This window comes from Leuciscus leuciscus, assembly GCF_965113295.1.
Source record: "Leuciscus leuciscus genome assembly, chromosome: 5".
Classification (NCBI taxonomy): Eukaryota; Metazoa; Chordata; class Actinopteri; order Cypriniformes; family Leuciscidae; genus Leuciscus; species Leuciscus leuciscus.
In genome coordinates this window covers 14,218,569-14,245,433 of record NC_138729.1, presented here as the reverse complement: position 1 = coordinate 14,245,433, position 26,865 = coordinate 14,218,569, and the positions used below count along the sequence as shown (strand labels likewise).

General features: G+C 38.9%; 1 protein-coding gene across 3 annotated transcripts in view; it reads left to right on the top strand.

Moving 5' to 3' along the window:
• The window catches only part of LOC309499959 (transmembrane protein 272-like), a 40,794-nt gene extending 14,793 nt beyond the window's left edge, over window positions 1-26,001 (top strand). For 2 of the 3 annotated variants that reach the window (XM_082171531.1, XM_082171530.1), the window contains exons 2-5: window positions 20,551-20,634; window positions 20,919-20,969; window positions 21,056-21,262; window positions 25,216-26,001. In XM_082171531.1, the coding sequence (XP_082027657.1) occupies window positions 20,571-20,634; window positions 20,919-20,969; window positions 21,056-21,262; window positions 25,216-25,460 (567 nt within the window). In that variant the 5' untranslated portion in view covers window positions 20,551-20,570 and the 3' untranslated portion in view covers window positions 25,461-26,001. The remainder of the gene's footprint in view (window positions 1-20,550; window positions 20,635-20,918; window positions 20,970-21,055; window positions 21,263-25,215) is intronic. The other variant, XM_082171532.1, reaches the window with a different exon arrangement.
• The last annotated feature ends 864 nt before the right edge of the window (window positions 26,002-26,865 follow it).

Sequence of the window (26,865 nt, the reverse complement as noted above, 5' to 3'; positions counted from 1 at the left end):
AAAGTGACACATGGTATATGTTAATACTACTTGCATGAATTTGTTCAAGTGCTTTATGTTTTGTTTTACAAACAGCGTGTTTTCTAACAGTGCTGTAAGCATTTTGTATGTTCCTACGGGTGTGTGTATATTCAGCCTGTGGATTCTTTCAGAGGTCAAGTGGAGATTATTTTTAGATGTGGTGCCATGACATAGTACCATGGAGTAGCATGTATGCCATGACACATGAATATAAATATTACTATCCGAGAGATTACTACCACTAATTCTTTATTATTTTGATACTGGTGGTGAGTCTGTAATGAGCATGAGTCCACATGAAATCAAAATTGACCCTATTTAGTTAGCACACATTACTATTCTTGTGAAAACCCTCTATAATGCCAGTAAATCACTTGCATATGCGACCAAATTTCATACTAGGCAACTAAAAAAATTCTTTAATTAGCCAATGGATAGTAAATTGTACAATTTCAGTCACCTCTGTGATTGAGTTAGAGGAAAAATATCTTTCTCTTACACACAGTGAGAGAAAGAGAAAGGCTTTTACACGTGGAACTTGAAGAGAATTGATGCGCTAGATCTAAATGCAGGGCTCGACTGGACTGCCCGATGCATCACCATGAAAGTTTTTATTTGTTTATGATTTGCACATGTTTTTTAGCAAGAAGATAAAAAAATAAAATAATTTGCACGTGCTTGACAGAAAGCCATGACTTAGCGAGTACTGAATTGAGCTCTTTCATGTTTTGCGCTTGAACGGACAATTTCACACAAAATTGTGACAGAATGCCCGTCTTGGCGAGTATCCTAGTAAACATAGATGGTTTTGTCTTAAGTGAACGTAAACAACAGTTGAGGAAGAAAACGCATGTGGATAATACCTGATGCTGTTTGTGTTTTTAACCACTAGGGGTCGGCTGGCGAGTCGGCGCAAACACCTCTCTTTTCTTCTTATCAGTGCGAAAGAGACTAAAAGTACTCCTTCGATTTTGGTCATACAGATAAGTGTTATAGGCTACATCATTCGAAACCGTTAAGTGTCTACTTTTATTTGTGTACACCAAGCGTGTACACACTACACAAACAAGTCCTGAAAAGTGAAGCCAAAGCGACTCGACCAGGTGGTTGGTCCCAGTATAGGTCATAAATTGGACATGACATCTTAAAAATTAAGATTCCAAAAGAAAAGTTTATTAAGAATGAGAATCTAGAAGGATATTAAGATATCTTGAATATTAAAGTTACAGGCATAAAAACTTTAGAAAAGGAATATTCAAGGACACTCAAGACATGTATGTTCTATGCAATTGAGCTGATATTGTTTTAATATTATTTGTTCTTAGATATTCTTCTTTAAAAGAGAAAAGTATAAACTGTTTGCGAAATGACCCACATTTGGTTTTTGACCACTGAAAATGTGTAGGCTATAATTTACATTTGGAGCTGCATTAACATCTCCATATCTCTGGGATTGAACCATCAAGTGTCTTTAAAATGAAGGTACCAAAATAAATGTTTGTTAAGAACCAGAATCTAAAAGATTTTTAGATCTTTACTACTTGAGTTACAGACATCCAAACTTGAGGCAAAAAAAGTGCCTTTTGCCATTTTTGAACTGTCATCGTTGGCATATAATGCAAAATTGCTAAAGTAAACAGATTCAACTAATAGATCTACCAATCTCTGTGTAAAAATAAAATAATGATGCTGTCATTTTTACACCCCTGTAAATTTGCTCCAAATCTCAATTGAAAATTGTCATTTTGACACCCCTCTACAAAATAGTGGATATACATCTGTGACATTTAATATTTTGGCTTTCATCACTATTTATTAGCGCTGCACAATTAATCGTACTTAACATGAAATCGTGCTTAAAGGAACACTCCACCGTTTTTTCATATTAAACTATGTTATTCCCTTAACTAAGACGAGTTGATACATAACTCAGTGTGTGCACTCAATCGCTCTGGCGCACGGCGACACTTTGATAGCACTTAGCTTAGCCCAGTTCATTCATTAGCGACCAAACAGAGATGAAGTTAGAAGCAACCAAACACCTCCACGTTTTCCCTATTTAAATACAGTTACACAAGTAGTTACATGATCAAGTATGGTGACACAAAATAAAACGTGGCGCTTTTCTAAGCGGGTAAAAAGGATAACTATAATGTATGGCGGAATAGCACTTGGGAGCACTTCAATATCATCACTCCTGAAAAATCCTCTCCCCCTCTCCCTCTCACTTCTGTCATTAGAACCAACGTGACTTTTTACTGCGCGGCGTCGAAGTGCTCCCAAGTGCTATTCCGCCATACATTGTAGTTCCGAAGGGACCGTCTGCAAAGTGCAAAACCCCAAAAACGTTAAATAGTCATTAACTTCAATGTTACACACTGTAGTGTCACCAGATTTAGTTTACACATCAATGGTCTCCTACTGGTCATACTACAACACTTAGTTTGATAAAATGTCCTTTTTCTCATTTTATATGAAAAATATTTAATAACTTCACTGTAACACACCAAATTCAGTTTACACATCACTGCTCTCCTGCTGGTTATACAACACTTAGTTTGACAAGTAATAAGCTAGCACATAAAAATAAGTTAGCACATAAAAATAAGTAGGCCTGTTCTTTCCACAAATTATGTTGGTAGGCAACTAACCATAGCTTTTGTGTGATGATTGCTTACTGAATTTGATGGCATTACACTGTATAACATTGTAAAGTTATTGAATAAGTTATTGATTTTGTTTTCATAATAAAAAATTATAACAATTATACATTTATCAAACTAAGTGTTGTAGTATGACCAGCAGGAGAGTAGGGATGTGTGAACTAAATTAGGTGAAAGTACAGTGTCACAGTGAAGTTATTGAATATTTTTCATAAATTAAATGTGCAAAAGGGTTTTGCACTGTGCAGACAGTCCCTTATTCTGACTTGTCTCTCAGCCGCCTGCTTAGACCATTTATGTTTTAAAGCTTGTTTTGAGGAAAATTGGGTTGTAGCTCGTTGTCTACGTTACTATGATTGAAAAGTGTCATTTGTGTTTTAACAACGTTTAGCTCATGAATATATTGATCCGGGAAGTTCGAATATGTGAATATATTGCCAACTTTACTGAACTCCTTAAGTTAAGCACTCACTGACCACATTTCTTTATATTTGAGTCGAAGTTCAAACACTGAAACGCTCCATTGTTAACGTAAGAAGCTGCCAAGCGGGACATTAAACAGGAAGTATCTGTCCGAGCTCACATCAGTTTTTGTGAGGGAAAAGCAAATATCTTTGTGAGGGAACGCAAATATATTTTTGTGAGGGAATGCAAAGTTTCTCGGGGGAACGCAAAATTATTTTTCTCCCATCCCACATTTTTTTCCACCACCACGTCCCTTTAGGGGCTCCGTAGAATTGACACGGAATGACCCTGATGTAAAGAAAACCAGGCTGATTACATCAGAGGTGACAGAGAGAATAGAGACTTTTGTTGCGTTTTCAGTGAATTATTTATTCCAGTGTGGGGGGTGGTTCAAAATAATTCATTCGTTAATAATTTGTTACACAGAACTTTATTATATTAAATATTAATCTAAAATGATTCACACCTTCACAAAATCCACACACCCAACCCAAAATCCACACATTAACACCCTATACAAAATTCACACCCCATTCAAATTTCTTTACCTCTACAAAATCCACACGCCGTACCAAACATCTACACATCTTCTATACAAAATTCACACCCTATACAAATCCCACAGCTGTACAAATTTCACACCCTATACTAAATTTAGTACAGCCTACTTGCTGCAAAGTCTGCAACTTTTGTCAGAGCACCTGATTTTGCGGGGCTTGCTAAAAAAAGATTCTAATGCCCTATCATAAGGGAAGGCCTCAGGACAGGGTCCATTGATGGAGATCCTCAGGCAAGCTGGCAGGTTTTCTCCTTGAAGTTGGTTCCTGAGGTCTGTTTTTACCTGAAGATAAAGCAAAATGCTAATTATTATCAATACAATAATTGTGTGTGTGTGTGTGTGTGTGTGTGTGTGTGTGTGTGTGTGTGTGTGTGTGTGTGTGTGTGTGTGTGTGTGTGTGTGTGTGTGTGTGTGTGTGTGTGTGTGTGTGTGTGTGTAATGTGAACAGTCAGGTCAATTCACTCACCTTGAATATCCCAGTAAGGACATGGTTCTTGAACGAGAGCCACCCCTGAATGAATTCCTTCTCATGTTGAGGGCAAAATTTCCTGGAAAGAGTCTGCAGATGAGAGATGTTCATTGTATTGTCTGTTAGAGTAGCTGATTGTGGCCCCAAGACATGGAAGGCTCCAAGGATGTCCAGATTATGGAATCTCTTCTCCAGATTTGTTTCCAGGCCAGTTATGTAAGGGTGAATGACCTACAATGACCAGATCAGCATCTTTTTAGGAAGAGCCTACACTCAGTTTTGATAATAGGCATTAAGGGCCAAACCAGAGAGTATGTTCAGGACTTTTAATTATCTTCTAAAAGGTTTTAAAATGTACCATTTAGGCCTGCTCTAATAAATGTTTTATCTTGTCACATCTACACTCACCTAAAGGATTATTAGGAACACCTGTTCAATTTCTCATTAATGCAATTATCTAATCAACCAATCACATGGCAGTTGCTTCAATGCATTTAGGGGTGTGGTCCTGGTCAAGACAATCTCCTGAACTCCAAACTGAATGTCAGAATGGGAAAGAAAGGTGATTTAAGCAATTTTGAGCGTGGCATGGTTGTTGGTGCCAGACGGGCCGGTCTGAGTATTTCACAATTTGCTCAGTTACTGGGATTTTCACGCACAACCATTTCTAGGGTTTACAAAGAATGGTGTGAAAAGGGAAAAACATCCAGTATGCGGCAGTCCTGTGGGCGAAAATGCCTTGTTGATGCTAGAGGTCAGAGGAGAATGGGCCGACTGATTCAAGCTGATAGAAGAGCAACTTTGACTGAAGTAACCACTCGTTACAACCGAGGTATGCAGCAAAGCATTTGTTAAGCTACAACACGCACAACCTTGAGGCGGATGGGCTACAACAGCAGAAGACCCCACCGGGTACCACTCATCTCCACTACAAATAGGAAAAAGAGGCTACAATTTGCACGAGCTCAGCAAAATTGGACAGTTGAAGACTGGAAAAATGTTGCCTGGTCTGATGAGTCTCGATTTCTGTTGAGACATTCAGATGGTAGAGTCAGAATTTGGCGTAAAAAGAATGAGAACATGGATCCATCATGCCTTGTTACCACTGTGCAGGCTGGTGGTGGTGGTGTAATGGTGTGGGGGATGTTTTCTTGGCACACTTTAGGCCCCTTAGTGTCAATTGGGCATCGTTTAAATGCCACGGCCTACTTGAGCATTGTTTCTGACCATGTCCATCCCTTTATGACCACCATGTACCCATCCTCTGATGGCTACTTCCAGCAGGATAATGCACCATGTCACAAAGCTCGAATCATTTCAAATTGGTTTCTTGAACATGACAATGAGTTCACTGTACTAAAATGGCCCCCACAGTCACCAGATCTCAACCCAATAGAGCATCTTTGGGATGTGGTGGAACGGGAGCTTCGTGCCCTGGATGTGCATCCCACAAATCTCCATCAACTGCAAGATGCTATCCTATCAATATGGGCCAACATTTCTAAAGAATGCTTTCAGCACCTTGTTGAATCAATGCCACGTAGAATTAAGGCAGTTCTGAAGGCGAAAGGGGGTCAAACACAGTATTAGTATGGTGTTCCTAATAATCCTTTAGGTGAGTGTATGTGAAGACAGTGAAGCTCACCTAACAAAGAGTGCTGTACAAAGGATCATTTACCTCTCGCTGGAATCTGGCCCACTGCCCCTCCCTTGACTCATCTTGGACCTCTCGCCCTCTCCTATCCCTCTCCTCCTCGTGCTGTATGTTGTAGGCTCCAAGTCCTTGGGGATCATCAAGGTCCTGATGGAGGCGAGACAAGAAGGGTCCAGGGAGTGGTGTTTGTCCAGCCTCTTTGATATTTCTAAGAGTCTGGATTGTCTAAATTTAAAAAAAGATTTCCTGCCATTTAGTACATGCAAACAATAATGTCAGTGCATCACATCAAACAGATTTGAATTAGACTGTGCACATTTATCATACCTGCTCTTTGATATGTAAAAAATTTAGATGTGCTTTTTGGAAGACTTTAGAAAGGCAGGTGAGGTGGGGCAAAACATCGGCCTGGAGGTACACGGCAGTACATACACAAATCTGTATGTAGCACAGAATGTATAGAGTCCCTTTGCCCCAGGACATTTGCACAACTCTGCCAAGGCTCCAAGGATGGCACTCAGGTTCCTCTGTAGGGTCTCAATGGCCTTGTGCGTGAGAGCCAGCGTGTGTCCTTCACTTCCTGTAAATGTCATATGCAATAATGATTAGTTATGAATAGACAGAAGATAACTATTAGTATCAGAATAATATTACCTTTAGCTTTAAGTCACTGACACACAGGGTGATGGATGCAGCCTTGAGAGTGGCAGTACGATTTGCACTATTTCTGAAATGCAGGTGGTCCCTGAAAGTGGCCATGTATTTCACATTGTTTGATGAGTCTTTGCAGGCAAGGGCCAGTCTGGGCAGCACAGGCCACGGTCACAAGTTTGGGGAAGCTGTCTGTTGCAACCCCATTCACACGCCCTAGATTTAAAAAAAACAATATTTAGTAACAATATTTAGGGATTCAACCATCAAGATACTCTCACATGGTTTTAAATAATTACCTGTTCATTACGGCTGCCCCATCAGTCCCGAGCCCATACAGCACCTCTGTTGGGATACCTTTGTCTAATAGCATTTTTTAAAAGCTTTAACACATTGTGTCAGCTTTTCCATCCGGAACAGTGACACGATCCAGAAATTGATTAAATGCTTTTCCCTTTTTATCCATGTATCTGTGAGAAAAGCATTTAGTATCCACAGTTCTTCAACAGAGACCAAGATGTATGTAATTCTGACAAAGAAAATAAATGCATACCTGACATGCAGATCGAGCTGCCTGGACACAGACACATCTGTGCTGTTGTCTATTTGCAGGCTAATTGCCTGTGATGATCTTATGGCCATCAGAATAGGCTCCTCAATTTCATGAGATAAAATCTCAAGCATCTCATCAATTATTTGATGAGATCTGTAATTATTCCCCTGGTCAATCTAGACATTGGGAAAGGGAAAAAGGTACTTTATAACTTTATTAAAAATGTATAGTCAATAATGTAAAGATTAAATGTATGTTTAGATAATGGATAAGGTGACATTTATCTTAAGGTTTAGGTGTTACCTTTAACTTCTTAAAATAATCACACCCTAAAAGCTCTGCCAGGCTCAGAAGCTTTGGGTTGTTGATATGATGGGCCTTTTTTGCAAGCCAGTAGAGGCACTTGAAGCCACCAATGATGGCCTCGTGCTCTAGCACAATAGTAGGCTCAAAAGAGTCCATTACAGAGACACATGTAAATGCCAAAATTGTTAGAAAATAATTTGGGTCTATACTACATTAAGTTCTATTATTATTATTATTATTATATATGATCTGCTATTGGACTCAGAAATTACCAGATGCAAGAGATGCCTGGCATCTGATGCTCTCCTGGTGGTGCTCTGTGGTGATGTGCCGCTCCAAATACAGGGTTTTTCCTGGCTGAAAATGAGGCGGAGGTGGCAAAATCCGATAGCTCGGTACCTCTAGGGGAGTCCGGGGGCATGCCCCCCCGGAAGAAAATTTTGTACATTTTAAAGATAAATGCATTAATCTGGTGCATCTTTTTATGTATAATGACCACTAGAAGGTGAAAAAAAAAAAAACTTTTTACAAGCATGTATTTATTTATTTTTAGGTATTTTAATAATCAGATAATTTGATTTTATTTACAGTTCATAGGGGGCCATATTAACAACATTGTGGTTGAATAACAATCATTTGCTTTCATTTACATATTTTCACAACCAGAAAAATGTGTCTCTTTCAGGTTGTGATAACTGACAGGTGATGTTGAAAAGGGGGAGGGGCAGGGGCTCGTGCGCTTTCGCAGAAATTTACCTTGCTCCGTTTGAGACAAGCACGTTTAGGTGCTTAAAGCCCTGCATTTCAGCCCGAGCCCGACGTGCCAATATTATTATTATTGACTTATTTATGCCCCTAGGGCCGGGCTTCGGGCCAATTATCACGTCATAATTCACATGCGGGCCGGGCCTAGGGCTTTTTTGGGTTATCCTTCTTTTTATATTTTTAGACATTACTTAAAAAAATATGAGAAGCTGACGACGACGATAGAAAAACAAACATAGAAAGACATTTCATAACCTCATAACTTTCATAATCTTATAATTACACAGTGACATATGACTGACATGACAGTCTCATGCACGCACGCACACACACACACACACACACACACACACACACACACACACACACACACACACATACGCACGCACGCACGCACACACACAGAAGGTTTCCCATCAGCGCGACCCACGATTCACCTCATGTGCAAATAATGGAGAATATTAAGAGAAAAAATCACAGATGGCCAACTTAAAACGCAGCGGGAAGAGTGATAGAAGAGAGGAGGACTGGGTTAAAACCTTAGGCTACACTGTGGATGCTATTCTTTTTCTCCACGATGCTCTGTAAAAGACTGCTCTAACTTTTCGTTTCATTGGACTTTATTTTCGTTTAACTGTTGGAAACTACGGATGCTTTTCGTTTGATTGGACTTTTATTTTCGTTTAACTGTTGGAAACTACTGGAAAAAAGAATGGCCATGTTCTGTCGTGCATTTTTGAGGTAAGATAACCTGCAAGTTTATTTAATTTAATTGGTTTAGATAGGCTATTGCTCCTTTCGTTTGCGAGCGCTGGTTCGAGCAGCCTGAGCCTGCCTCAGTATTTCAAAAAAAGTTGTTTTACTCACTGTGGTTTAATAAATAATCATTTGTTAAATTAACTGTCTGTGTGATATGCTTGAAGTGTTTTATAGCCTATCTATGGATTGTAGCCAAGTAAAGTAGCCTATTAGCGTTGATTTGAGAGGCTAAATTGATCAAACATGTTGTAGGCTATACTCGCTGTCGGTTCGGCTGCTTGGTCGTCATTTAAAAAAAAAAAAATGCTCCAAAACATTTGTCTAAATTAACATGATAAAGAAATTAAAAGAAACATAACTAACAAAACTGACCTATTTTAATGGCTGCAAATAGGGCAGGCTGCCGCTGTGTAATAATAATAATAAAAAAAACGGACTCGAGTCGGACTCGGGCTGATAATTCTGATGAGCTGTCGGACTTGTGCTTGAGCGTCTCGGGCCAGGGCCGGGCTCGTGCTTATTCTGATGCAGTCGAAATGCGCAGAACGGTTTGAGAATGGAATGGAACCCGGCCGTGAACCCGCTGCGGAATCGTGTTGGTGGAAAAGAGGTATCTAATCATGTGATTCCGTCTTGAGTTTTTGTCGACAGACCGAGGCGGCCCGAAATTTGACGGAGGCGGCCGCCTCACAATTCTCTATGCAGGAAAAACCCTGCAAATAGTCTTTACTATGGGTAATGGCCCCAACCTCAACAAAAGCCCTCTTTGAGGCACCTTTCTTAGGCGCAGGCTTGTGCTGCCTGCACAGAGTCTACAAAACATCCCTTTAAAAGTACATTGATAATTAATAAAATTAGCTTAATAGCCAGATATTCCACAGTCACACTTTGTCTTTTTTTAATCATATTACATTTATTACATAAATGCTAATGAATTATATAAAAAGAAGAATCAAAAAACTTGAACTGAGACATGTTCAGCCACTCAGGGTTGAATCTAGTGCCCCTGTGTTTGGTGCTTTTGGATGTTTCCAAAGTCCTATCTGCCAGAAACAGAAGAATAGAAATGAGTTCCCTTGTCCTGAGACCTGCTTTCTTACCTGCCTGTTTCTACATCTGTTTGTCCACCTCACCTGTTGCTTCTCACAGCAGCATGTTTGATGCTGTCCTCCTCTCCTACTTCTTCAATGCCTTACGAATCTATCTCTTTCTCTCCCTGACCCTGTCTTTCTGCTTGAGCAGCACTGGTTGAAGCCTGAAAAAATTAATTAATAACATAACTAATTACACTGGTCAGACTGTTCAGCTCTGTTTCAGACTGATACCTCCGATTCAGGCTGGTCCTCATCCTCAACACATGCCTTTTTCAGTCGCGGAAAATACTTTTTTCCTACTCATCTGGATTGATTCCGCAAACATTAAGTGTAAGCATAATAAAATGACATAACATGATTTATAAGAAGTTTATTTGATTCACAGCTTATATCGTGTTTTGACCTCGACAACCCAACTGCATTTTACCGCAAATTTGCGACTAGTTAACTTTCTAAAGGCGGTGCAATCACTTGTTTGCTAAGGGTAGGTTCGGGACTCCAACATTAACACACTGACAACATTGTATTCAGAATATTATTTTTTTTTGCACTTTTTAATGTGTGATTGTGTAAAGGTGTTCAAGAGATATCAACCTTTCGTGAACATAAATTTCTTCTGCCGCCTTCTCTACACCAAATAGGCCAAGCTTCCACGCTTCCAGGGATGATCTCGTTTTCATGGAGACAGATGCGGTGTGCACACAGAGAGAGAGAGAGAGAGAGAGAGAGAGAGAGAGAGCAAGGAAAGGAAATGGTATTGAGTTAATATTGTGCCACAATTAAACAAACAAATCCAGCCTTTTGCAAACAAACTCGATCTGCTTTGCAAAGGAAACTCTGCTTTGCAAAGGAAAACTCGACTCGCAAACAAACTCGATCTGCTTTGTGAAGGAAAACTCGACTCGCAAACAAACAGAAAGCAATGTGCAAGTACAAAGGTAAATTTGAGTGAAAATGCAGTGGAGTAACAAATATGTATTGTGTTTTACAAATATAAATAAATGAGCCTTGATAATATTTCACAAATAAATACAAACCATCCTACAAATTGCATGTAACCTTTGAACAAATACCAAATCTAGTGCATACAAATGAAGCTGGAGGGATGAGAAGCCAAGGTGGAGCCAACTGGTTGACGGGTTGATATGAAGTTAAAGGCTCGGCGGCCCGAGGCAAATCCAGGGACTCTACTTTACAAGGCAGAGCTATTAACCGAAAGACCTAAGGCAGATCCGACTTGCAGGGTAGAGTCAACAGAGGAGAAGACAAAGGACTGGAGGGAGCCAGCGTAGGCAAGGCCGAAGGGCTGGCTGGCTGTGGGAGAGGTTAGCTGGGTTTTCATTCCCCACAAAGATTTCACCTCAAATGAATTCAAGTTTGTGAACTTGAACGTGAGATTCGCTGCATTGATCATAAGCTGCCTTATTTGGAAATGACCTCAGTCTGCATTGCTGCTCACATCGCTGCATTATTGACACAGGAGAGGACTCGATGTGGTTCACTCTCCATTCATCTCTGAAAGTCTAATGCTATCCATGTTGCTTGGGCTTATCTAGTCGTTTTCATTAAAATGCTCTTGCTAGGCTTATGCGATCATATTGGCTATGTGCGTTACTTATCTGTTGTCATTGGCAACTGCTCGCGTTGCACATGCTGTAATTTTAGCACTATGCAGCACAGATTCAAGCAGCTTGCGGTGATAGTTAGGAAATAACAATTCATGGTGCAAACGGAATCATTTCTGCTGTGGCACAACTCTAAAAAGACATAATAAAAACACACTATTCAGTTGAGTCAGTTCAGCGTTGATTCTGTCGGGTATTGGACACGCTTGGTCTATCTAGTTCTTGGAAACACAGCGTTCTTAAAGCTATAGTGTATTGTGCTTAAGGCTATCTGGTTGCTATTTGAAACATGCTATCTAACCTATATGTTATTGAAACACTGCTTCTTCTATCTAGTTGCTATTGAAAACTGCTTACTCTAAAACCTGTAAGTTGCTATTGGATACATGCTTGTTTTAAGGTTATTTAGCACAGTCGTTATTTGTAACATTGCTGTGTTTTAGGCTTATATCTGGTGTCATTGTCACATGCTGTGCTAAGCTTATCAGGTATCAGAAATACAGACTGATCTCATGAAATGGCGTATGTATGACACGCCAATTCGATTTCCATTTTTGGCGTGCTATCAACATGCATAATCGCTTTTCAGCGTGTTTATCAACGCCGTTGACTTAACGTTACATTACTGTATCTATATGACCTACCCCAACTCCCTAAAAGTCCCTAAACCTACCCGTCACTGGGGTTAATCTTCTCCTACCATCCTAGGAAAAAAAAAATCGATTCCCCGGTATCACGACAAGACGTGAAATAATCACGTTGGTCCCCTTTGGAAAACTTGTAGATGTCACAGTTTAACGCCCATACACGTTTGCCATATCTTGAAGATATCTGTACAATTTCCTATACCATTGTATAAATGTAAGATCCCTTAACTCTACTCCCACACCTAAACATACCCATTTTATGTACAATATTAAAATGATAAAACGTAATGGACAGATATGTAGGAAAATGGCATTTTTATTAACAATATGGCATTAAAAGATATGCCACGAATCCTACCCCTAAACCTAACCATAACCATTTCTTAAAACTACCTAGGCAACAATTATAAAGAAAAACAACAGACAGACAAGTATAATCACAATAATTTATTTATACTAACCTTACAACACAACATCGATTCACAAAATACACCAATTTTATTAGCTTGATGTAATCCAAACCTTCAGAATCCATATATTATTTGCAAGAAAAAGATCCAAACTCAGCCCTTTATCCAGTAATCGTCATCTTGACCGTAAACGTCAAACCCCGCGCTTGTTATGAATTCAAATTCAAAAATTGCGCCCTCAAGAAGCGACAGGTTACTATGGTTACGGCAGTAATATCAAACGCTCATTGGCTCTCGCCTGCTTCGTCACAGATTGCGTCATGCACATTCACATTTGAAATGAAGCGCGCACTGCCACGCAGCCCTCAGAGGGAGCGAACCGAACCGAAGACGGATTAACGTTTTCATGGATTTGAATTAATAACTTAAATTCTGCTCTGTCTGTTACCTCATACAAAACCACTGCCAGAAAGGACTGCGACACATCGTCACGTGAACAACTTTTGGTACCGATTTTGACATTTTCTCATTAAATAAATTATTGTGATTATACTTGTCTGTCTGTTGTTTTTCTTTATAATTGTAGCCTATAGTTTTAAGAAATGGTTATGATTAGATTTAGGGGTAGGATTAGCAAACGTCCGGGGATAATGGTACGTGTAAGATTCACGTCTGAGGCTGTTAAACTGTGACATCTACACGTTTTCCAAAGGGGACCAACATGATTATTTCACGTACATTTTGCTCCGTTTCGCTCGGACATTTAACGGCGTAGACATACACGCGGAAGATGACTGTTCGTTTCGGCGTGAACATACACGCGGATAGCTCAAAATGCGTATAGATAACACGCCACTTTTGACTTGAAAGTGGCGTGTATGTTTACGCAAAGTCATGATGTCATGTTGCAGAAATATGCTGTCGTTTCAGCAAAATTGCTATCAGTACTGTACTGGTAGTTGCTAGTGCAAATGTTATTGAATATATGCTTGTTACTTAGGTGTAACGCAGTTTAAATGTTATGGGAAGGAGGAGGCGGGAACCGGCGAACATTCAAACATATGATAAATATAAAACAAATACAAATACAGACGACTACTGTCACAATAAAACAAAAAACAATACAAGTTCAGGCCTGTCCTCTCTCGCTCTTCACTGTCGTCCCTCCTCATTTATGCTTCCGCTCCTCCGTGAGAGATACGAGACCGGTGCGTTGCGCAGGTGTCGCTCATCAGTAATCACGCCACCGGCCTCGTGCCGCTCTCTCACGGCCCTCGGCCTTGTCCTGCTCGCCACATTAGGCTTCTAGTATTATTGTGCATACTGTTTTAACCCTCTAGGGTCTGCGGTCGTGTCTGCGATACCAGCTCGTTTTTTTCTTATCAGTGCAAAAGAAACTCAAAATACTCTGTTGATTTTGATCTTACATATAAGTGTTATACATCATTCAAAACTTTTAAATGTCTTCTTTTATTTGTGTACACTCATAATAAAAACAAAATGTTGTGTTTTTCGTAAAAAAAAAACACACAAAAAAAACAATATGATGCGCATTCTGCCGTCTCTCAATGTGAAGTTCATTCTGAAAAGCGATTTTTCATTCTGAAAAATGAACTGTAACTCAGCTAATGTTTGTCACACAGACTTGAGACATATGTCTTTACAAAGCTTGATGCAACTAGCATTAAACATACACCTAGGATGACTTGAGGGTGAGTAAATCATGGGGTCATTTAAATTTTTGGGTGAACTAACCCTTTAAGCTGGACTACAGCGCTATTTTCTTCTAGATCTGCTGTACAGCAGAAACAAACTTTGTTGCACTATTTTCCTGTTATCACTGTGAAGCTGCTTTGAAACAATTTGTAATGAAAAAAGGGCTATATAAATAAAGGTGACTTGACTTGACTGGGTGGAACCAGCAACAATAAAGAAGATTCAGGGCTGGGCGGAACCAGCAGAGAAGGGAGACTCAGGAAACTGTCCATTTAAAAATCCTCATAAATATGAATAGAGGCCATCTGCAGCTCACCCTCAGTGGTGGGAGTGTGTGGGGGGTTTTCTTCCAAACCCGTACTCCATTAGCAATCCCACTGTCATGCACGAAGTTGCCGGCTCACACACCTGGGGCCTCATGTACAAAGGCTTGCGCTGAATTCATACTAAAACATTGCGTACGGACAAAGCTGTAAATGTGCGTACGCACCAAAAAAATCAGATGTATGAATCTCTGCGTACGCAGCATTCCACATACATTCTCTTTGTACATCCCAATTAACGCGAAATTGAGTGCACATGCACGAGCACAACACCACACCCTGTCTCCTCCCTCAATTAAATTAATTTAAATATGGTAATTAGTCCAATTTGGCAAAAGAAACCTGCAAGAACATGGCTAAAGCAAGCAAGAAACAAAATTAGAGGTGCTACTATCAGAGGTAGAAACAAGAAAAAATATTTTATTTGGAACTTTGTCCTCTGGAATTAATAACAAAAGAAAGAAAAAAGAGTGGGAGAGTTTGTCTGATGCCGTCAACGCGGTGGGATCTGAGAGTCGCACCCTAAATGAACTGAAGAAGAAATGGTCTGACATAAAGGTGGAAGTTAAGCGGAGAACTGCTGCGCACCGACAAAGTGTGGGCAGAACAGGCGGTGGTACAGGGGCCGATGAACTCACACCCTTTGATCAGAGAGTTGCCTCTATTGTAGGAGACACGTTCATCTCTGGAATCGTATCCGTTAATGTGGGAGACTCGGATATACTACAGGACTGCCAGCAAGGTGACTAATTTAAAATGTATTTCCTTAACTTTGATACATATAGCCTACCAGCCACCATTTAATTTTAAAATGCATGCAATGTAGCAAAAAGTAAACCAGAGATTTTACGTATCCACTGCTTTTATTGCAAATGCCTGTACCCATTAATAAGGAACAGACTCAAATTACTGTTAACATGTGCCTGTGGTTATCTGGACTTAGGAACCGCAGGAACAACAGCAGGAACGTACTCAGAGTCCGCACCACCCGAGCAGCCAGAGCCCATTCAGTCCAGTGTCTCCGGTGTCTCTAATGCTCCCCCCAGTGCTGAAGCCCGTCCATCTGGCCGCATCCTGACGCATGCTGTTCTGGAGTCACAACAGCAAATTGTTAGGGCCATTGGAGAAATTAACAGTCACCTGAAAAATGTCACTGACGCACTCACAGAAATAAGCCATTCATTAAAGGAATTGGTCAAAAAATGAACTTTGTGTCTGAGTTAGGGCTGGGATAAACGATTATTTTTTAAACGATTAATCTAGCGATTATTTTTTCGATGCATCGATTAATCTAACGATTAATTTTTTCAGACCGATTCAATTTCGATTCGATTATCGATTATCTCCCCATTAATTGACTACTAACAATTTATACATGTTGATTTACATATCTGAATGAAAAAACATGAATTCCTTAACATTGCAATATGTTTATTGCTCTTAAAATGACAAAATAAAAGACTATACAAGCGCAAAGTAATGCATTCTTAGTCAGAGATAGCATTCAATAAAACCTTAAAGCCTTGAAAACACATAGCTTACTGAAACAAGCTTACTGAACACATAGGGCCTAGCTTACTGAAAAAAAGTTCTTTCAGATGAAAATAACAACAACTTGATGACTAGCATTCAATAAAAAAAATAAAAAGGTCACCCAAAATACTTGTTTAGAGCAACTGAAAGAATACAGTAACCAATGTAAACTTGAGGGCTTTAAGCTAATACAGAGTGTGCTTTTCCAACAAAAAAATAAAATAAAAAATTAATAGTGGGAGCCAGCAGCCTGTCATGGAGAAAAAAAAAATCTCCGAATGCTCCACGTGAAACTTTGGTGTTCCGCCCTTTTTCTATCGTGTTTAATGATTTTGATTAATATGCACGAGGGAGAGAGAGAGCAAGCAGCGCTCGTGTTGTTTGAAGACTGTGAGTGCGCGCGCGCGGCCGGGGCTCTCTCTCGTACGCGCCCCAGCAGTCATTCTATTCTACATCACTCACCGATCAAATAAGGAATTGACAGCCGCCAAAAAAAAGATCAATGCAGAAAAACCCCTGGATTGGTTATATAACGTTGGACAGAATGTTGATCCGGCCATCGCGTATATTCAGCGCACATAAGGTAAACGTTTTGCAAACGTTTTTTGGAGAAATAAAAACAGGTCGACGAATCGATGCGCATATTTTGCGTCGACGTATTTTTTGCGTCGACGTCATCGATGACCTCGACGCGTTGTCCCAGCCCTAGTCTGAGTACCATTTATATTGTCGCAATTACACGTTGACGGGCCTGAATGGCTTGTTGATTGTGCTGCACATATATTGGTCCTGGGTCAGGGTCATCTGGCAGTGCCCCCACCTCACCAAGGGGTATGCCATGCCTGTGCGCAACATTGTGAAGCACTCCACAGGCCAGTATGATGCGGCAAACCTTGTCAGGGCGGTATAACAGCATCCCCCCGGTCCTGTCAAGGCAGCGCCACCGACATTTCAGCTGCCCAATCGCCCGCTCCACAACTGACCGAGTGCGAGAATGGGCATCATTGTATCTGCGCTCTCGGTCAGTTTGTGGGTTGGTGAGGGGGGTTAACAGCCACGTCTTTAGTGGATAACCACTGTCTCCTGATGGGCAGTTGAATAATTGCACACACAAAAATGTAACTTTTAGATAGAAGCATATATTTAAATGCATAACTTACCAAGTAGCCACCCATCGCGCACCCTGCCAGCTTGGAGTCTCATCCCAACCATGCTGTTTGTAAGGATATATGAATCATGGGTTGACCCAGGCCACCTTGCCACAATATTTGTTAGGCGCATTTGTGCATCACATATAATCTGCACATTTATTGAATGAAAATGTTTCCGATTCACATATGCAAATTCTTCTTCAGATGGCGCCTTTATAGCAATATGTGTGCAGTCGATCGCTCCGATTACATTAGGAAAACCGGCTATCGCTGCAAATTGCGCTTTAATGTTTGGCTGGTCACCTGCATCGTATGGGAACGTTATATACCTGTCCCATACAGCTGGCATTGCACGGCTCAAACACGACTGGCTTATTCCTGAGCGGTCTGCCAGTTCTCTTTGGAAAGAACCAGTTGCCAGGAAACCAAGTGTAGTAAGCACCTGTAAAGGAACGGGTAATGCGTGGCTCCTCAATGTCTCTCTTTCCAAATTCGGACCCAACTCAGCGCAGAGCTCCAAGAGTATAGCCCTTGGAAATCTGAAACGGCTGATAAGCCAGTCATCATCGTGGGCCAGAAAATCATTGTGGTCCCTAAAAACTCGTTCTCTCCGGATTCGTCCATTGAAAATGTCCTCTAATAAAGCCAACGCTGCCATTGCTAGACGGGTTGTATCAATTTGCACATGCTTTATATTATGTTCTTACTTAATTGCATAATTAATAAAATATTTTAATAATACTCGTGTGACAATAATATGTCAAATAATTTATCAATTACAAATTATAAGCAATATCTGACAGCTGGTGGTGCGATAGAACAATTCGTAATGTTTGCCACTTCACTTTATTGCCTCTATGAGTCGCCAACGGACAAAAATCACGACAAATGTACGTACGCCAGGCATGAAGTTTACGTGGAGGAACGCACATTCTTACGTTAATTTCACTGTTAGTACATCTGACCGTGAACGTGAAAGCTCGCGCACGCCGTGTTTTTGTGCGTACGCAGTGTTGATACATGAGGCCCCAGGTCAGACATCTTCTAGGACAATGGAGTTCTCATCTTCATCGCGACAGGCTCAGGCTCTCCGTCTGCGGTAGTCTCTGTAGTCTCTGTGTCTCTGTGCGTCATGGGAGTTGGCTGGCTGGACTCTAGATATGCCGCGGTGACTTGTGCGAGGTGAGGCTGGACGATGGAGATGGTATCCTTTACAGCTTCGCTTACTGTAACTGAGGACCCATCCACCCACGGGTGAATAATGGAGATTAAACCCTTTCAGCTTCGCTTACTGTAACTGAGGACCCCACGGGGTGAAGTTGATGTACTCTTCTAAGGTCCAGCAGGTATCTCCCTTTGGCATCAGAAAGTGTATCTCATCGTCCAGCCCGCACCTAAAACCTTCCATAAGGGTGAGGTTATCGCATGTGGTGCGGTGGCAGATGTTAACAAACTGCTCCCCATAGTCCTCCAGATCTCACACATTTTGAACAATAAAAACCATATAGTCCCCTCTGGTCCATGAAAAGTTCCTTCTTGAAATATGTTAAGTGTAGCAATCTCCAAATTCTTTCTCATGGGTCTGGTGTTCTGTCATGGGCCCGCAAAGGATGATGAAGAAGATTAAACAATATACTTTTCTTTAATAAAACAAAACAAAAGCAGTAATCCAACAAGAGTATACAATGCAAAAGTGGCATACTAAAAAAAACAACCAACACCAGACAAAAATAAATAAATAAATAACTGAAGGGCTTATAAACAACAAAACAAACTCCTGTGGTCTAATTAATCGGATAATGAATAACCATGGTAACTAATGATAAACGGGAACATAGAACAAAGGAAACAAACTTAATTTCCTTGATAATGAAACTAAAACTATGACTCAACGTGACGGTAAGCATTGTGGTTGCAGCATCATGCTTTGGGGCTGCTTTTCTTCAGCTGAAACTGGGGCTTAAAGTGAAGATGTGAATCATGAATAGCTCAAAGTACCAATCTATTTTGGCAGAGAACATTCTGGCATCTGCTAGAAAGCTGAAAATGAAGAGAACTTTTAACTTTCAACATGACAGTGATCCAAAATACACATCTAAATCAACAACAGAATGGCTTCAGCAAGGAACGATTAATGTTTTAGAATGGCCCAGCCACAGCCCAGACCTGAATATAAAGGGTGCTTCAACTAAATATTAGTTAAGCACATTGTCGTGGAAATTCTCAATACGAATACAACCTACTAAGCTGACTTTTTCCACCATGGAAAATTTGAACAACAATTGTTAATATAATATAATACTACAGTACCAATACAATACTACATTATACAATAGTACCTTTGGGGTAAATCCCATCCTGAATATAATACAATATAATACTATGGTATCTCGGGGTAATTCCCTTCCTGAATACATACAATACAATACAATACTTAGAGGTAATCCCCCGAAGAATGGTGATGGCGCCCTGTCAAGAAGCTATTATCACTACTTTAAAACCACCTGTGAGCACCAGTTCTTTAGCATCTATACACTTAGGTGTACGCTGGTCCGACACAGGATAATTAATAGGGTAAAACGGGGTTAAAGGCGCACTGGGGTAAAAGGTACCTTTGATTTTTATTTTCCTCTAAACCACTAGATGGCACAACTTGCCGCAGCACTTTCCAAAACATCCGCTTTTGAAGATGGATGTGGAAATTTGGCTGATCATCGATGTGATTGCGGACAGCAGCGCAAAGTTGATTCTTTGCTAATTTTATCTAATATTTGATGTTTTTTTGTTGTTGTAGATTTAAGTAGAAAATGAGAATCTGTAAAATTATTGAATATATTTTGAGACTAAGGTCTTAATGATTTTCAGTTTTGTTCAAGCTCATTAAAGCAACAGTTTTTCAATAACGGAAGAATATGTAAAAGTGTTTGTGGTAAAAAGCACTCCTGCTGTTGGGGCTAAAGACACAATAATTAACGTAGTCAAGTCAAGTCATCTTCATTTATATAGCGCTTTTAACAATGCAGATTGTTCCAAAGCAGCTTTACATTGATAATAGGAAATTGTTTTAGCTTTATAGCAGCTCTAGAATAAAGTTATTGTCCAGCTAAAGTTAGTTTGATTGATTCACTTCCGTCGCAACGATCATTAGTTAACTTTGTTAATCTTTCTTTTGCCTTTTTCTGTCAGGCCGGAGTGGAGTAAAGACGATGGAAGACAGAAGCTTATTGCAGAATATTCGCAGGCCTCCCAAACTCAGCACACCTGTTCTAAGTATTCCCAATTACTCTGTTGTTCTGTGTGTGAGTACTGTATAATATGCTGATGTGATGCTTCATTCAATCATGTTATTAATTGCGATTCTCCTACCTTTGAAAATGCTTTGACACTTATAGGGAGCTACATAGCTAAAGTGTTAGAGCATTCATTGTAGGATATACAAACACAAATATTATGCGTAAACCTTGTTCAAGTATAGATAAAACTAGAGTAACTATTATAAAACTGAGAAATGTGCGAACAAAATGATTTAATTAACTGATTTAATTGTTTCACAGTAATCTCCAAACTCTTTGTGACTGTCCTGCCCATCGCTCAGGTGTCAATTGGTATGTATTTATTATTCTAGGTCTTTATAAACATTAGTTAATTTTGGGCATATAAAAAAGCCTATCAACTCCCTTCTTTTTCACAGGTGCAATACATCTGCAAGACTGTCCAAAGCAGCCCTATATTCCCATTTATCTGCTGGTGTCAGGTGTGTTTGCATTGGTCCTCGGTCTGCTGTCCTGCCTTCCATGCACTCAGGAGCCAGAAGATGGCACTCAAACTCCTCTGAGTAGTCTCTGTACTGCCTGGAATTCACTGGTGTCCCTTTTCCTCTTCTGCTGGTTCATCGCTGGTAAGATATAATGTCTTTTATTAAAGGGGTCATATATTGCCATTTTTGTACAAGCTAATATGATTCTTTAGGGTCTAAAATAAAAGTTTGTAATATACTTTAATTAAAAATTCTCATTAGTATTGTAAGAAAACACTCATTTTACCTGGTCAAAAACAGCTCTGTTTTCAGCACGCCGTTTAAGTGCATGTGTCTTTAAATGATAATGAGCTTTCCTCACCCCGCCCCTCTGTTCTGTGCGTACACCGTTTGTAACACAATAACCATAACGCGTTGTTCATTATAAACGTGTGATTATGAATTATATCGAGAACGTCGTACATAGAAAACATGCCGTAATGTACTCTGAGTGTAAACAGCCGCATTCATCATCAAGCGTGCTAGCGATTTGCAAAGATTCATATAAATATTAATATAAAGGTTAATAAAACGTTACACTCACTTCTTCTTCTGGAGGTGCAGCAGGAACACGAATAGTTGGTACCGATCCTTTTTTCAGGAGCAGCTTCTTAGCAAAACCAGCTTTATACTGACCCTCGTTTATAAAGCAATCTGGTGTGTGAAATGATTCACGCAAACATGAAAGCATTGACGTCGTTGATCGTGGGGAATATTCCTTCGAAAACAAACTCAGCCACTGCGTCTTCAGCGGTTCGGATTTAGGAACATCAAAATGACTGCTGTGTTCCTTATTCCACCCAAGAACAGAACACCACAATCGCTTAGACGCCATTCTGCTCATAGACAGTGCTCCAGTATCAACAATGACGCGCGGACTATGATGAGTGACAGCTCGCTCACGAGCGAGGGCGGGTCTGTGTTGAAACGCTGCTGTCAATCAACAATCGTGGGAGGGGCGTCCGACCGTGTGACGTCACTAGGTCGAAAGGCTTGATTTGAGACAGGGGGAAACATATAAGGAGATAAAAAAAAACACTGGATGGATTTTTATCATTTTATGATGGTTGTGTACAGGCACTGCCAACACACATTTCAGTACAATCAACTTGTAAAAGTGCATGTACCATTATATGACCCCTTTAACTTTTTTTATTAATGTGAAATTCAGATTATGTAGCTATTACAACTCTATTTTGAACCAGTGTACAGGGTACAAAAAAAGAGTTAATATTCAAGACGATATGCAAGTGAATATTGGCTTTGATTAGTCGATAAAAAATCATTAGTTATTTAGAGATTGCCAAATAATGTTATGATTGAAATCACAATAAAGAATTGCTCTGTTGTTGTTTTTTAATATTATTATTATTATTATTATTATTATTATTATTATTATATTTTTATGTTAACAATTAATTAAAACCGATAAAAAACTTTGAAAATTGCACATATGTTTTACAACATACATCTGTTTATATTACATTTAGTATAAAATGTATATAACTAACTTTAAAATACATAATATGCAGTACCTGTCAAAAGTTTAGAGACATTAATTTTTTTTAATGTTTTTGAAAGAAGTTTCTTATGCTCACCAAGGCTGCATTTATTTAATCAAAAATACGTAATATTGTGAAATATTTTTACAGTGAATTTTAGGTTTCTTTCGCCGTTTTTCACAGATTTTATCGTAGTTTTTGTCCAATTCCATTGACTTGTATTGTATGAAAAACTACGATAAAATCTGTTGGAAAGCATCTTTTGCAGCGATTTTTGTGTGAGCATATCAGTGAACACCCCTGACCACTTGGTGAGTTTCACGTCTTTTTAAACGAAAGTTTAATGTGTTTTAGGAAGGATTGTTCCAGTGCACATATGCAGCCATTCTGGAGGTGGGAGCGAAAGAAACCTAAAATTCTCGGGACAGCAGCATGTGTCCAAAATTTAATCTTAACCGTTCCATTTCATCAGAAACGATCTGTAACTTGTCTGTAACAACCGAACCGATCTGTAACAACCGAACTTGTCCTTTAACATAATGACGGCAGAGTTGTGACGGTTCCGTGTGAATTCCCTGCTACTTGAAAAAAAAAACTCTGCGACTCTGGAGGAGTTAAGCTTTTCTTTGATAAAAAAAAAAAAAAGTCATTCTTAAAAAAGGAAGATGTGTTCGGAGTTTTGCCGACCGGATACGGCAAAAGTTGAATCTATCAATTAGCTCCGCTGGTGGGAAAATGCTCTGGTTGGTTGTAGCGCTATCCTATTGCATGCAGAGGGAATTTGAAAGACAACCGTTTACAACCGTTTGAGCCCTGCCAATGGTGTTTTCCCAGGCTTGTCAGGCTATATCAAAGCAGCTACACAATGATAACATGAAAATAATACAACAAAGTTTGTTTCTTGAAGAAAATTGCATCATCGTCCACCTCAAGTAAGGCAGATCAATAATATTGTTGAATATTAAATGTCCCCAACTAAGCAAGCCAAAAGCCAAGACAACAGTGGCAAGGAACCAAAACTCCATCAAGGTGACAGAATGGAGAAAAAAAACCTTGGAAGAAACCAGGCTCAGTCGGGGGCCAGTTCTCCTTTGGCCAACGAGCGAACAGTGTATGATTATGATTCAGGCAGCATTACAGGTCAGAAGTCAGATTGGATCAGAAAATTCAGAATATTATCCAGTTCCATCTAGTTGGAAGTCAGAGTCATCACGCCGGTATGGAGACGAGTTTGTTGAGGATCAGTGCCGATGAGACCTTCACAGGGCTGATGAGGCTGGCATCTCAGGGATGTGTTGTGGATGGGTCCAGGCGCAGGTCCACCATCTGATCTGGATACTTTTTTAGTGATTAATTTAATTAAAGACTAAATTAAATTTTTTGTGATTTAATTATCAGTATCTAACCTAATGAAAATGTGTTTATTCAATGTTGTTCACATTATATTTAATCTGCAGCAGCATTGTGAACTTTTGTAAAGATACATTTAGCCATTAACTTTTAAATGCATAATAAAAAAATATTTTTAAAAATTTTTATAATTTTAAACACATGAGGAGTCTCCGCATTAAAAGTCTCACGTCTGGCAGAAATACAGTCTACTCTACAACATTTCTCTCCGAAACGGTTGGAAATTAAATTAGATTGAATGGAGGATTTTAACTGTGACAAGATGATTGACAGGGAAGTTTACGGTGACAGGATGCACATAACTAAGCAACAGAGCTGTTCGGAAAAGATGACTAAGTAGTATGTCCCAAAGCTTGCCTACTCTTTTGCTACACACTCACAAGTATGTACTTTTTCTTCACAAAAAGAGGACATACTTTTAGGGTGAAGTTTAAGTAGGTGAATTGGGATGCAGTAATTGTCTTGATTATGTTCACGTGTCTTGTTTAGTCATGAGTCCTTCTGTATTTTAGCCCTCATGTTTGCCAGGTTACTTTGTCAAGTATTGTTTCCGGTAACCTCTGTTGCTGAGTTTTCTGTTCATGTTTAAGTTTATAGTTCCAAGTCTTTGTATAATTTGATTTTGTTCACGTTTGTCTTCTATGAAATACTGCACATGGGTTCTTCAAACTTGCCACCAGTGGATTAGCTTACATTATCTGAGCACCAAATTAGTGTATTAGAACGATGTCTGAAGGATCTGAAGCAATGACTGCTGAAAATTCAGCTTTACTATCGCAGAAAAAAATTACATTTTAAAATATATTCAAATAGAAAACGGTTCTTTTAATTTAGCTAATATTTTGCAATATTACCATTTTTACTGTATTTTTTTATTAAATAAATGCAGCCTTGGTGAGCATAAGAGACCACTCTTTAGTACAATAAAGCTGATTTCTTGGCCACAAGGGTATTTCAACATGGAATGTGCAGAAAAGTGCAGACTAAGTGCAGACAAACGATGCTCGGGTCAAAGACCATGTATATCTTTATATATCACGTGATCACATTTATATATCACAAGATCAGATTATATATCACATTTATTGAACAGATTTGTCAAAAGTACTATCCAGTTCCAGTTTTTTTTTTTTATTTACCCAGTGAAGTGCTTCATATCACCCTCTACCCTTGTCTCCCCTACAGGTAATTTATGGATCTACTCTATTTACCAGCCTAATTACGACATTAGCAGTACGACCGATTATTGCAATAAGACACTGTACCTATTTGCTTTCTGGACCACCACATTGGTCTACATATTGCTGGGCATTGTCTTCTTAGGAGGTTGCTGTATGTTATTCTGCCTGTGTATGTGTGGAAGGAGTGGAAATGTGGATGATGTATGATGGACAGGGCCAGCAACAGTCAACAGTAATATTCCTAATAATAACACACTTGTGGACTTTAGCCTTTTCTAAATCTTTTTTTCTTTTCTTTTTTTTTTCTTCTTTTCTTTATTTGATGTTGTGCCACTTACTCTCTATTAATCTTATGTATAAATGTATTGTTGGGCACCAGAAGCTTTTTGACAAGGAATATTGCAAGTTTACTAACTGGACTGGTTTATAATGGCATGTGTCAGATTTTGCATTTAAGAATATTGTGGAATACTGAATAAAAACAAAAAAGTTTAATAAATTGATATAAAATATCATATTACCTATTATCTCTTTTTCATTTATGTATTGTTAATTAATTAATACACTGTTTTTTGGAATACTTGATTTTGATTAATCTACTGTGGCATTTTGCACAAATATTTTTGTACACTGACACTAAACTGTATAATTGACGTTGGCCCTGGTACCCTGTTTCCTTCATAACTGTGCTGCTTTCATGTTTTCTCTCACATAATAATAATAATAAAAAAAAATCTATTCAAATCGATATTTCATGTCCTTTCTGTGGTAAATACTTGTGTATAAAAACAGGATAACTCACAGTCAGCTGGTTAATTGCAGAATAAACCTCAACATGGTGATCTGGACCCTAACAATAAGCGAATGTACATACCTAATCATAAAATGAATTGTGGTTCCTATAGAGCTTGGGGCTGGGCGATTATATGACTTAAAAATATTATCACAATATTTTATTTTCCATATCATAAGGTATCAATATCTATCATTTCACATATACTGTATGTTAGATCTTGAGAATGAATTTAAACACAACTTTTTTTTTCTTTTTTTTTTCACAATTAAGTAATCTACCTTTTAATTTAGGGTCTCGTGAAGTCCATTTTATTTTTCCTAAATTCGGTTTTCATTTAATTTTTTCTGGTTTCTGTGTTTTATGATTTATTACAAATTTATCATCAATAAGGGTGTACATGAATTAATAAAACTGTAACAATTTATTCAAAATTGTAAAATGTAATCAAATGAAAATATAACAGTTAATTCACAAAAAAACATTGTGTTTTTATTTTTGATCAAATAAGATAAAATTATAAATTAAAACATGGGTGAAAAAATCTTGGTTGTACTGTATATATTTTTTAAATATTTAAATTACTTTAAGAATTACATTTTAATATACAATAGTAATATATTTCTGTCATAATTTAAACCTGTATTTTTACTTTTTGTCATGACAATCTTTTAGTATCAGTTTCTACTTGTATTTTACGGTATAGTTTTTCTCAAATGATACTGTAAAAAGTAGTGAGACTCAGAAGCAGCTCTGGAGAAGTTCATGTCTTAATATATTTAGATGGAGATGCTGAAAACACGGATATGTTGTCACACG